This window comes from Labrus bergylta, chromosome 18 (genome assembly GCF_963930695.1).
Source record: "Labrus bergylta chromosome 18, fLabBer1.1, whole genome shotgun sequence".
NCBI classification, from domain to species: domain Eukaryota; kingdom Metazoa; phylum Chordata; class Actinopteri; order Labriformes; family Labridae; genus Labrus; species Labrus bergylta.
In genome coordinates, this window is record NC_089212.1 from 5,075,749 (window position 1) to 5,089,204 (window position 13,456).

Below are 13,456 nucleotides of genomic sequence, written 5' to 3' on the forward strand. Positions count from 1 at the left end.
CTCTGACTGGATATAATCCTGCACACAGTTGCAGCTGAGCTGTAACTTACAGTACATGTCTGCTTGGCACAATAAACTCACATACTCACTAAAATCACCTTCTCCATGTTTTGAAGAGTAGAGTTAAAAATGTAATAAAAGCATACATAACAAGCAACATGCTAACAATGCTATTGCATGTACAGGTCCTGCATGGACTGACCTCCTTTTACATTAGTTACCAAAGCACTTATTCAAGACTCTGTTAGGTCATCCCCTCTCTGACTCAACAGCTGCAGTAGAAAATATTACCTTTTTTCCCACCGATAATTCGATATAGCTGTGTTAATGTGGAGTAGAGTGAGGGTGTGTCAATTCTGATCGGAGTGAGGGATTGCGTGAGATCTCTGCTGTCTAGTGGTAGCTCCTTATTTGATCGTCGTCTTATATGAGTGTTACAGTAATGTTACCATGTTCACAATGTTTCAAACATGATTTTCCATCACCACTGTGTTTGTAAGCATGTGTGTGTGTGTGTGTGTGTGTATTTCATGTGTGTGTGATGACACTCACAGTTTAAGTAAGGTACAGTAGAAGCAGAAGCTTGTCTCTAATCTTTCTTTTGGTTAACGGAGCTTCTTGGCATTCAACCACAAAGCCTCTGTGGTCACCCTCAGACAGAACTGGGACAACACATGCACACACGCACACACACACACACACACACACACACACACACACACACACACACACACACACAGAAAGTGACACATCATCCTATGGAATCCATCTAACCTCAACCACTAAGCCACTGAGAGGCAACTACTTAACTGAGGCATCATCTTCTCCTAGTCTGTAATGAAGGCTGAGCCAAATCTAAACCCCTCTGTTTGAAAGGAACGTCAGGATGCGTTCATAAGGGATTGATTAGCCAGGAGCTGTGGAGGGTACAGTGTTTACTGTACCCCGGCCTGGGTGTGTGCACTTCACAGATGCCGAGACAGGGAAGAAATAAAGCAACAAAACACTTTTGTTTGTGTGCATGAGTAAGAGGGAGATTTCAGGGGAAATTAACAACTATTTCTAACTCGCATCAAAGGGTCGCCTTCCCAACATTACCACCACCAACACCCTAACCCTGTAGGGACAGTTACACATAGAAAACACTTTGCATGTCCATCAGTGCATAGCTCTCTTGACAGATGCATCTTGGTGGAAACTAAAAAACATTTATTGAGTGAATTAAAAGACGTAACAAGATGAAGTAGACTTGACCACAGAGTACTGGTGCTTTGTTATAGGAGACATTACAGGAGATGTTACAGGTGACTTCAGTGCAGATTTAGGTTGTTTATTTATATATTTTTCATTCTTTAGTCTCCTTAATATGATGTGAGGTTCACGTCTCACAGAAACAAATAGAGGGAATGTCCTTCAGAGAGCTACTTATTGCCTTTTTCATAGCCTGTACTTGTTTCACTTTAACTTCAGTAAAAGAAGTTGAATCAGTACTTTTACTTTCTTTTTTACAAGAGTATCAGTTCTTGCTCTTGGAGAAGAATGTGTGTGTGTTGCCCCTATTACATTCACTGCACACATACCCAACAATGCATGACAATTATTGCTCACAGATAAACAGAGAAACCAAAAGTCTTGTGTACTGCTTGTGTTTGGTTGTCATGCTGCTGCTGCTGCTGTTGTTGCTGTTAAGCAAACAAGCAGTGGCAAGTTATTCTAATGTCCTGGGACTGGATTTTATGAAAAGGAGTAAAACTGCAGAGACAAATCTGCACAAAGAATCAGTCACTGTTTCTTATAGTGTCTTGATTCTATTTTTGTCATTCATGGATAAGTTTCAGTGCCAGACACTTTTCATCCTGTTGTAATTCTACCCGCATTGAATTCATGATCCAAACATCCAAACAACCACAAACCAGAGCTCTGTCGGAAGAGCGCTGCATACACTCCCAATCGGGGCTGTAATCCTCCGACACTGAGCACACCTTTTTGATTAACTGCCAGGCCAGTGCTAAGAAACAAAGGTGTCGAATGCTGGCAAAGATGACTGAAAAAACTGGTTCTTCTTTGCTGCTGCAAGCTCAAGTTGTTTTTGCCTTTAAGATTCTACATGTTTTGAAATGTATTCGGTTGAAACAAGAAGCCTCAGCCTTTATCTGTATCCAAACAGCAGTCTTTACTGTACCTCAGCTCTTTCAGGGTCAACGAAGCATGCTTTTGTGCATGTGTGAGTGTGTGTTTTAATGTGCGTGTGTGTGCATGCACTGATGCTCGCACGTGTCAACTTGTGTCACCATTATCCACTGTGACAACATCATTGCGACACTTATTGTTCATTGTCAGCTGATCTTTCTCTGAACCCAACACAGGGAATGTGAAAGATAAAAGAGGGCAAAAGAGTCAGATTTATGGGAAATCATTTATAGGGTAAAAGCTTCAAATCATTTCCCTCTGCCTGAGGAAAGAGACTCCGTTTGGTTTGCATGCATGCAAACCTTTTAAAAATAAGGAACAGACTCAGTGTTTGTTCCTTTGTTGAGAGTAAAAATGTCTTGCGTCCAGATTTGAAGCCTGTTTCCGTGCATTGGACTCATGCTGTACAGTTGGTTGTCTTTTTGAGGGTGAAACCACAGCTATGTCAGCTAAAGCTAAAGACAACTTATGGACCAAAACAGGATATGAAAAAAAAAAAAGAGTTCACAGCTCCCTAACAAGCCCAGTCCGGCCCTCGGTTGGTGTTTACTGCGCGCTCTCTTCTGTCAAGAAAACCGATTTAACTGCACTGTGTAATTGTTTTCGACTAAAGTGGACGTGGCTGCTTTCCTTTTGAATCTCGTGGATTCTTCCTGAACAGGCTGCACTTAGTAAGCAATCACTCAAACTTCATGTGATGTGATCTACATGTTTGTCCATGCTTATATGGGCCGCAGATGACCTAGGGGTTAGGTCACGCCCCATGTACAGTACGGAGGATATAGTCCTCCAGGAGGACGGCCCAGGTTTGAGTCCGACCCATGACTCCTTTCCTGCACTCTTCCTCACTCTCTCTTTCGTTTCCTGTATCCACTGTCCTATCAAATAAAGGCAAAATCCCCAAAATAAATCCTAAAATAAATGCGTATATATGTCCCTAATTGGCTAAATATTTCCTTTTCTTTTGCTTTGCTAAGGAAGGACGCTAACATATGTTTTTCCCCAAAACATGTGTTTCCACCATGAAAATCATCTCTATGAAAAAGTGTCACAGTCAGTCTCAGGTGCTACTTGAAAACACAAGTACTCTCTTACTACTAACGCTAAATAATATTCCATAAGGCATACTGTCAGCATCTCCTGTGCTCGTGTCCAATGAGTTGTCACTTTTTTCTGCCTGTTTTGCTGGTTAAGATGTGCAACCATGACTGTATCCTCTGATCAACAAAAGTGACTGGAAAGAGGAAACATGTTCTAATGTGCTTCTCCTGCTCAGACTGTGGCCCAGCCTGTGAAATGATCTTTCGAGTATAAATAAAGGTTGAATGAATACACACAAAAGTATGAAGGAATAAGAAATTAATACATTAATTGATAGCTACAAGGTATGACGGAGGATTAGGGCCACGTTAAAAAAATAATAATAATTTTGAGATTAAAGTAGAATAAAGTCGTACATTTATAAGATTAAACTCGTAAATTTACAAGTTTAATCTTGTAAATTAACGAGTTCGAGACCAGCCTGCGCGAAAATGATGAAAGTAGAACTCTTAAAGTCTTTAAAGAATAAATAATAAAGTGGTTATTTCAGTCTATATCAGAAGAGCAGCAGCATCCTGTTCTCAAATGACAAACATGGAGCATCTTGTCCTAAAGGTTTCATTAATAAGGAAATAGGCTACTTCCTTGTGTAGTCGGTAAAAACAGTTCAAGAGAAGTTTTCACTTCAACTTGTAAGAACTTGTTTATCTGTAAAATGATGAACAGGACACAAACTGTCTCTGCACATGAGACACTTTAACAAGGCAGACCAATAACAGACACAAATAGTTGTGTTGGGGCTTTACTTGTGCAGATATGAAACTACACATGCTTTTGGCACATCATCATCTTCACATTGCCATAAAATATCAGCACCCTGAAAAAAATACTGCAAGAAACTGAAGAAAGAACCACACTGACTGGAGGAAGTTGTCTATAGAGGAAAATACTTTAAGAGTTCTACTTTCATCTTTCATTTTGCGCAGGCTGGTCTTGATCTCGTTAATTTACAAGATTATTCTTGTAAATTTATGAGTTTAATCTCGTAAATTTACGACTTTAATCTCGAAATTATTAATATATTTTTTTTTAACGTGGACCTAATCCTCCGTCGTAACAAGGTGCTCCCAATACTTACTTGAGAAGTCTGAGCAAACAACTTTTACTAATTTCTGGTATTACTTTGTGCTTATTTAGCTGAATTTAACCAGCATTTTATTCTTCTCACTGATATACTGTACGAAGGTGCAACAAGAGCAGTCTCGGAGTAAAGACAAAATATTTAGAGCTCCACCTGCTGACTGGCTGCAGTACAGATCAATGACCCTACCTCCTCCATGTTAAAAGGGACATGGGTCAAACAAGTAAGTTAAAGGTGCACTATGTAGTTTTGGTAGAGAAATGTGAAAGTTGGAGAAGTATACAGATTGTGTGGTATATGTTCATTACTCTATACACAAACTGTCCACAGAGGAAAATTTGGTCCTTGTAACTCTTTTTGAAGATAAAATGCTATGTGAGAAGATATGATGGAGGGCCCGCAACAGAGAAACTGTAACTCTCCTGGTAACTTTTAAGCTCCAAACAGTGTTCCAGGGGTCATTTTTTTTATTTGAATAAAGTTTGTGTATTTAGATCAGAAAATATAGCATATTGTTTCACTTCTCCAACTTTAAAATTTCAATTCCAAAACTCCATACTGCACCTTTAAGATACAAGTATGTTTTTGTCAAACCCAGATTCCATCCGGATAGTTCGTTATTATCATGTTGATTTATTTCCAAGTGTTGCTTCTCTGAACAGATTTGTTTTTATTGGTTATTTGATGCAAAAATAAGAGCAGAAATTGCATGATGATCAACAGTTGTGTTGACATATGCAGCTTCTTGCTGTGTGTTTTTTTCTTTTTACAAGATTAGCAGAGTAGAAAATAAAAATTAGATTCTGCACATCAAAATTTCGTCCGCTCGCGCAGTAAGTCAGCAAACATCACAGGAGTGTTTTGGCTTCACTTTTGTACAACAGGTGGCGATGAGCTGTAAATGTTCTTACACAGTCAACATGCACCAGGAAAGAACTTGCGTGCAAACCAGATCTATTTTCAACATGGCTTGCATCAAAAGTGAGATGAAATCTTCTGAGACATTTCAAATGCTAAGGGTGTTTTACAGCACCTGAAAGTACATTCTTCTTTTCTCTTTGAAGCTATCTTACTGCTTCAGGGTTCTGCAAGAGAAGCTTTTGTTCAACCATGCATGGCGAGAAGTATCTGCCTGACGGCTGCTTCAACCAGCCGACTGGTAGCACACTGAAACACGTGAACATGTTAGCAACAGTTCTCTGGATGGCTGCATGTTCTCTTCATAGAGCCCTTCCCATTGCATAATAGAAAATATCCCAAACACACAGTGCCTCTTTCAAGAAGTGCACACCTGCATGTTAAAGCATGTAAAACAAATCCTACCCAATTTATCTTCCTCACACGATCCTGAAGTGTGAGTGGGCAAACTGTTTATGTTGTCCTAATAAGTTTAGCGAGGAGCATAATTAATGCATGTTATAAAATGTTTCCTTTTGGACATTGACAGGGAGGTTTGAGGAAACACAGTCAAGTCTTTCATTCAACTTCTGGTGTGGCTTTCTGAAATATTTTTTCCAACTTTGCTGGTTTTATATAGTGCTCTTCAGTTTTTTTTCTCGAGTCCATAACTCACAGAAAGCAGTCTGAAAGTGGAGGCGACCACACTTGTATATTGCCACACATTCTTCATAGAAAACTTGGTATATTATTATCTACACATTTAAACCAAACTGCCCACTCAACTCAGCGGTATATATTGTACTATTATGCACAACAAGCAAACACACACTCGCATGCAGCTCTTTTAAAAACAAGGAGCCACACAAGTAGTATTTTCTGTGGCACCAAGGAATGCACTGAAACAAACATGATACATTCAGCTGAATGCCACCATGAAACCACACAGCCTTCCCGGTACGCTGGCTGGTGTGCAGCCTGGGGGGAGGCCTCCTGGTAGGCTATATTTGGGGGGGGGGGGTAAACAGGGTTCAGGTGAAATACCAGAAACGGCATGACGCGCATACACTGACATTGGAGACAGGGTCAAAGCCACAACCCCAAACCTCTAAACACAAGACATATGGTTGTGTGTAAATCAGCTGATAAGTGAATTTGTGTTCTTTATGAGTTTCAGTGACAGTCTGTTTTACTCTGGTGGATCTGTTTGAGCAAAGCCGCACACTGTGCAGGTATAATAAGGTGACAAAGTCAACTTTAACCTTGTGAATAAAAACATACCATAACCCTAAACATTGGGTGCAGAGTTATATGTTTCTATTCATATGTGTGTGTGGGGGGGCCTGAAAGCAAGCTGGCTAGTAACTTAAATGGACTCTAGTGGCTCCACTGGGTATACATTTTTACCCCACATCATGCACAAAGCATACACACACATTCACACAAGGAATTCAGTAAGCCATCTAGTTATAACCTTAACAAATTCTAGTTTCATTTTCAACAGAATTTGAACTTTTGGTGAATTAAAGAAACTTTGTTTTTTTTTTCCTTTTGGTTATGTTGTCTGCTTATTGTTTTATATGCAATAATAAGAAAGCAAATTCAATTTCATTCAGTTGTCCCAGAAATAAATTTAAACCTTTATATATATTTTATTTTTATTTTTGCATTGAAAATTCTTCAATTTTCCTGTCTCACAATGAAAAACTGAGGGATTTAATAACATCTGTAACATCTGCATGTTGACTCAATGGAGGTATAAGTTTCAAGGAAAACAATAATATAATATTTTTTTATTATAATGTTATAATACTCCTAATCAATGTAACCTATATTTTCAGAACACCATCCTAATTGAGGAATCTAGCGGGGCTCTCACCACATCTGGCTTCTTCCTTGAAAATGAATACTATGGACAATAGGTCACATGTTATCATATTTAAATAGTGTGGGTATAAAGCAGACATATTTTTATGTATCCTAGTAGGCCTACATGAAAAAAAAATCTTGTCCATATAGCTTTGAGTTACTGAGATAAAAACAAAAAGTATTGCAAACATGCTCAGTGTCCCACATGTAAAATCTATTAATATGGCTGCACCTATTAGCATAATGTAACAGCCAATGGCTTATTGTGTGGTAGAGTGTGTACGGTGCTGAATCATATGCTGAATACACTTCAGTCAATGTGCTTGTTGTACGAGTCACTGAACCCGCCGTGACCCTATTTTGCAAACAAAACACTTGCTTAGGGGAGATTAATAAACAACGGAAGAAAATAGAACAGCTTTGAATCCCTGCTTTATTTTTTTTTACTTCTAACAATGTGTTCAGTGTTATGCACATTACCCCTCCTACGCACACGTCCCTGATCATCATGCAATTAGCTCTGACTCATTCTATCCGGCATTGGGGGAATTAAGGAATAAGGAAAAGGATTGATGGAAAGATTCAATTCGTACTCTGATGAATCCTCTTCTCGCGTATAGACGATCTTTGTGAGTGGCGGTGGCCAACGTCGCCTAGCAACCAACTACAACAAACCTCATGGACCTGGAGTTAGCTAGCGAGCTAACTAGCTAGTCATGCAACGTGTTTGAAGGAAATCAAACAAACTTGAGTTTATCTCGTCAGAAAAAAAATGGTTAAACAAACAATACAGATATTTGGCCGTATTAAACCCACAAGGAACACTCCGGCGGTAAGTTAACAGCCTAAACACAAAACTGAAACACAACTCATTAAGCTAACAGGAAGCTTATTTAAGCCAGTGAAGGTTAACGTGATGCAAGCTAGTTTAGCAGCATTCCTCTTTTCATTGCGCACACTTGTTATATCACTAAGGAGAAAAGCACCACTGTAACTAATGACGATAATAAAATAGTAAATGGCTCCCTTCCATTAAGTGTCCAATAATTCAAAGTGACACTCACTGATAATACAACATGCAGCACTAACACCTTCATACAAGCACACCTGAATGGAATGCACTCCTTTTTCAGGTATGTCTACTGAGCTATGTATGAGGGACAAAAAATGACTAAAGTATATAAATAAATAAATAAATGAATGTTGGGAGAAAATGCATACAATAATGTATAAATAAATAAATAAATCCATCAATAAATATATAAATAAATGTATAAATGCTGAAAACAATACATCAATGAATAAATAATAAATACACTTTGTTAATGAAAAAGGCTATTTATCTATTTTTTACATATATTTATTCATTTATTAGCATATTTCTACAGTTATATATGTATCAATGCATACATTTCCACATTAATTGAGTTATTAATTTATTTCCGTATTTTTACATTTACACATCTATTTATTTCAGTGTCCAGGTCGTAAGATGAAAAGTAAATTTGCTTCTGTCTGTTTTTCAAAATTGACCAGTCCTACTTCAGTAATGTTAGAACGGCCCACTTAATTTACATATTTACTTTTCCTTGTACAACATGGGCACAGAAATACATAAATACAGATATGAATATATTTATTTATATATTTATTGATGCATTTATATAATTATTTATTTATTTATACATTGTTGTATGCATTTCTCCCAACATTTATTTATTCATTTATTTATTTATACTTTAGTCATTTTTTGTCCCTTTTTTGACACTTTTACTGCCACAATGTTCTGCATGATTACTTTCTTCATAGTCATCTTAATAGAGTCATCAATAAATAAAATGTATTCTGGAAATTTCATATCTCAAGGTGTCAAAAAAGTGTGAAGCTTGAATGATAATATTCACCAAGCCATAATGATATCCCATAAGGATGATCTTTATTGGATTCATATGTAAAGCAAAATGTCAGTTACAATAATACAATGCAAAACAATCCCTCTCCAAAGTGTAAGTTACGGTCTAAACACAGCAACCATTGGCAAAAATATTCAAATTACTTTGTGGGTTTCTTTGGCACCTTAACTTAAGCAGAGAATATCCACTGAAATTAAATGAGCACAGGTACCTCCTCAGAGCTGTTTGAGGTTCTGCGGTTCTGCACATGTGCCACGTGAGGACTACAGAAACAGTGGTGTTCGGGTGCTGCGGGCTGGCAGACGGTGAAAAAACAAACCAATCATTTAGGTCTTATCTTTTATTCCTCATACCCTGGGGACATGTAATTGCATCAGTGTCCATTGGAAACATATGCCAGAACATATGCTGAAGCTAAAATACAAAGAGATGGGGGGCTGTTAAGATTGACCCAGCCAACCCCTCTTTAAATGTCGTCCCCTGCCAAAGCTCAGTCTATATTGGTTTAATGTTGTGCAGTTTTTCTCAACTCCCCTGAGGCTTTTGGTGAGCGGAGGTGATTTTATAGAGCTTGCTCACACTGTCCACTGATCATGGCTGTTCTTTTCTCGTGCAGTCCACAGGATCTATGCTTCATAAACTCCATCTTTCAATTTTGGTGCTTGCAAAACCCAAACCACAAGTGGGCAAACATATATTTTAAACCAAACCTGATGTATTGTCACTGTTTTTATTTTAGGTTGCATATGTAGAACCACATACCATAACAGCATACAAATCATATAACACATACAGTAGTGGACATCTCTTTTAAAACAGTACATGAATGGCCATGTGGATATTTTGAAATACTCTCAAAATATTCTCCTGTTGTGTTAAACGTCAGCCTGAAGGCCGTGTTCTGCTGTAAGACTGCCTCTGACCGACTGCTGTTGTCTCTGGCTCCCTCAGGTATACTCTGTGGACAATGAGGATCAGACAGGTGCTTCTCTGGAGTTTGTCATACCCAGGGATCTGGCTGATGGCTTTGTCAACAACAAAAGGGAGTGCTACAGGTTCAGGTAGGGTGTGATGGAGCTGTTTGGTTTTTTTTTGTCTACAAAACCTCATTCGCTATAAAAACCAAATTAGCCATCCAGTTTTGTCTAAGTGAATTAAAGTTGTGATGTTTCATCGTAATGAATCTGTTTTATATCTGGTAACGAACAAACGTCTCCTTGGAATTTTACACTGAAGAGCGATGATGGAACTTATTGCAGAAAAGGTTAAATACACAGTTGTTCCAATACATAAGCAGATACTTTACCGTGGTGAATAAGAGCTTATCTAAGGTTATTTATCAGACAAAGATAATAAACAGCAATTCAATTAAATTGCAATTCAAAGGCTACATTAGCATGGACATTTTCAAACATAATTTCGCCTAATCATCAAAACACATTTTTTACAAAATAACATATTAGTTATAGTTGGTCATAAGTAGCAGACTTTCAATATTCAGTGTTTCCCTGTCACAGATTCCAAACAGGTACAAACACTATAAAAAGTTTCATGTTAAAAATCTGTGTTTCTAATAAGCTTGGTTGCCCAAGGAGCAAACAAAGGGCAGGAGAGATGTGCCAAAACTCTTCTTCAAAAAGAATTGATTGTTTTATTTAGCGTATGTTATGTTGAGTAATTACTGACTGTCAAAGTACATAAAAAAAGTTTTTTGGGGGGGCATTTAGCTCTGTATTTATTAAGCCTTTAACCTGACAAAACGTACAAACGTTCAAAAGTCACATTCAGACTGAGTTTATAGGGTACAATTCTTTATAGAAACAGAATTTAAGGCAAATAAGAAACATGATAGAATCTTCATGTAGTCTTTCCATAATGTCTGAATAATCAGCTACACAGGGCAAAGTGGGTACAAAACATCAAAATAATAGTGATGTCTTATGTAATACTGAAAAGAAAAAAACAAGAATCTTGCTGATGACCACTTCTCGATGTAAATTAGCTCCATTTTGAAAGATTGGTTGCCAATGAATAAAGAAGGTATGTTACCCAAAACACATTTTAGACCTTCAAGGTTGCATACAAACTTTTTCCCATGAATAATTAATCTACCAGTTGTGTCGTTGCAGAGCCAGAACATCTGTTTAAGGCTGGTGGTGAAGCTGCAGCCTTATATACCCTCTGGGCAGGGCACATGCCACGCTTCCAAGCCCTAAATTCACAGTTAGGGAGTCAGACAGCAGTGGACACTGAAAGCCTCTGAAAACCACAGAGCCCTAAAATAGCCTGCGGAGGTTCCCTCGTGCCCTTATAGAAATAAAATGTCCACATTTAACAATCTTTCTGGGCGGACTCCTCTCACGTCGCTCTCATCTTTCTGTGGGATGAAACATGGTGGCTTGAGACTGTTTTAGACAACAGAATGACTAAACTCCTCCTGATCCGCTCAGCCAATTATATAGACTGCTTTTTGGCTGATTCAGTAATACTGTGGGGATCTGTGGTGAGCCTTTTATGCATGAGATAAACTTTATGTTAATGATAAGAAATTAATTGTCTTTGTGCTTCTTTGTTTTGTTTAGGTTCCAGAAGGTGTTCGATCAAGCAGCCAAACAAGAAGAGATATTTGAAAACATTGTCAAACCAGTTGCAGACAGGTAAAAATCTTCTCACATATGTCAACTCCAACTTCTAATTATCTCATTTACAAATAACTTTTGAAAAAATATATCCCTGTCCACCTGTGCCCAGCAGTCTTTTTCCCTCCATGACGGGTTCAGGCCACACAGGCTTCAGCCAGCCATGTTGACAGGAAGTCAGTAAAGCTTTGTTTTCTTTAGGATGGAAATGGAGGTTGTCTGTGATTTTTGGCGTGCTTTGCATTCTTAAACCACTAAGTGGACTGAGCTGGCAGGCGGGATGGTACACTGTGCCATCTGTGAGTGTTAGAACAATTTTTATGCCACAACACAGAGTTATACCAGGCACTGTGTAACTGCTCACTCAATTTGAGCCGTAAGTCTCCTAAGACTAACCGGCTGAAAAGTATGGTGCTCAGGATTAATGGCTGAATTTATTTTTAATGTGTTTATTAGTCAAGGCATTATCTATATAAAGACGAGATCACAGTCAAATTAAGCCGATATAGCCACAGTTTAAGTACATGTTTAACTAATGGTTGATTACTTTTTTTAGTGATTGAATAAAACGTGTTTTTCTCTTCCTAATAGTTGTGCTATAAGGAGTTTACGATGAACATTTTCAGGTTTCAGCTGCTCTAGTCAGGACTATGTTGCAATTAAGTTTATTTCCAAGTAAGCTTATAAATACAAAGAAATGGTCTTGTTACTTTGGTGCATAACATTCAACCAAAGGACATTAAAACATAAGTTCTGCAACCGTTGTTAAATTTAAATCAGTTGAATACAAAATATTCATACACATGTATCACTTGAAATATGTACAAATTCATTATTTTTAAAGTCTAATGAAAATACTGAACAGATTTTTTCCGCTGAAACGTGAAATATATTGAGTGTGCAGAACTTAACACTATGAAGTACAGGGGATATGCATTATATATAGAGATTAGTTCAGAGGATGTGTGGTAATGTGATGCAAGAAGTGACTGAGGCTGGATGAGAGTCTGGTGGGGTCGGGCAGGGAACCATGAGGGGTCAGGGGCCCGTTGTGTCTCAAAGACTTTGTGTGTGCGTTTATGTGTTGGGGTGGCAAAATCTGACCTGCATGCCTCGGGGTCCTTGAGGTGTACAGGTCATGGAGAGATGGCAGATTGCATCCATAACCCTCTCTTCAGAGCGGATGATTCGCTGCAGCCTGCTTTTGCCTTTGGCAGTGGCGGCAGAGTACCAGATGGTGACAGCATCTTTGACTTTGGGACGTGGGATTTCCTCATCTGCTGTTGGAAGTAAATCTTTGCTTTTTTGGCATCCAATAGGGTGAGGTGCACTATGTGACTGTGTTTGTCCTGAAACCCCCAACCATCTCCACTGTGACATTGAGAAAGAAAAATCTGTGAGCTTTGGTAATATAGTTGACAAGATGTTTGATATTACCCAACTAGATTTAGTAAGAAAAATATCAGCTGCTTTTCATTCTCTTTAAATTCCACACATCCATAAAAAAAAACATGTTTTGCTTTTAAATTTGATTCTTTTGTCTCCCAATTATTTTATCCCATTTCCTGATCCTAATAACCAAATACCTAAGACACGTTGTTCCCCTTGCTTTAGAGACTCAGTCTAAATTTGGACATACTTCCAAAACAGACATCTAAGAGGAGGGGGAATTAACTTGGAATTTCCTGTGATCAAACATTGGTTGTGTTGTTGATCTGTTTACAACTTCCTTCCTCTCCATCTCCTTGTCAGCTCTGTTCTCCTGC

The 13,456-nt window shown here is 38.3% G+C and overlaps 1 protein-coding gene across 2 annotated transcripts in view; it reads left to right on the forward strand.

Moving 5' to 3' along the window:
* Positions 1-7,774: 7,774 nt before the first annotated feature.
* The window catches only part of kif6 (kinesin family member 6), a 67,656-nt gene continuing 61,974 nt past the window's right edge, over positions 7,775-13,456 (forward strand). For both annotated transcript variants that reach the window (XR_010664670.1, XM_020648022.3), the window contains exons 1-3: positions 7,775-7,970; positions 10,003-10,112; positions 11,634-11,708. Coding sequence is in view for 1 of the 2 variants with exons in the window: in XM_020648022.3 (XP_020503678.2) it covers positions 7,911-7,970; positions 10,003-10,112; positions 11,634-11,708 (245 nt within the window). In the remaining variant the exon portion in view is untranslated. The remainder of the gene's footprint in view (positions 7,971-10,002; positions 10,113-11,633; positions 11,709-13,456) is intronic.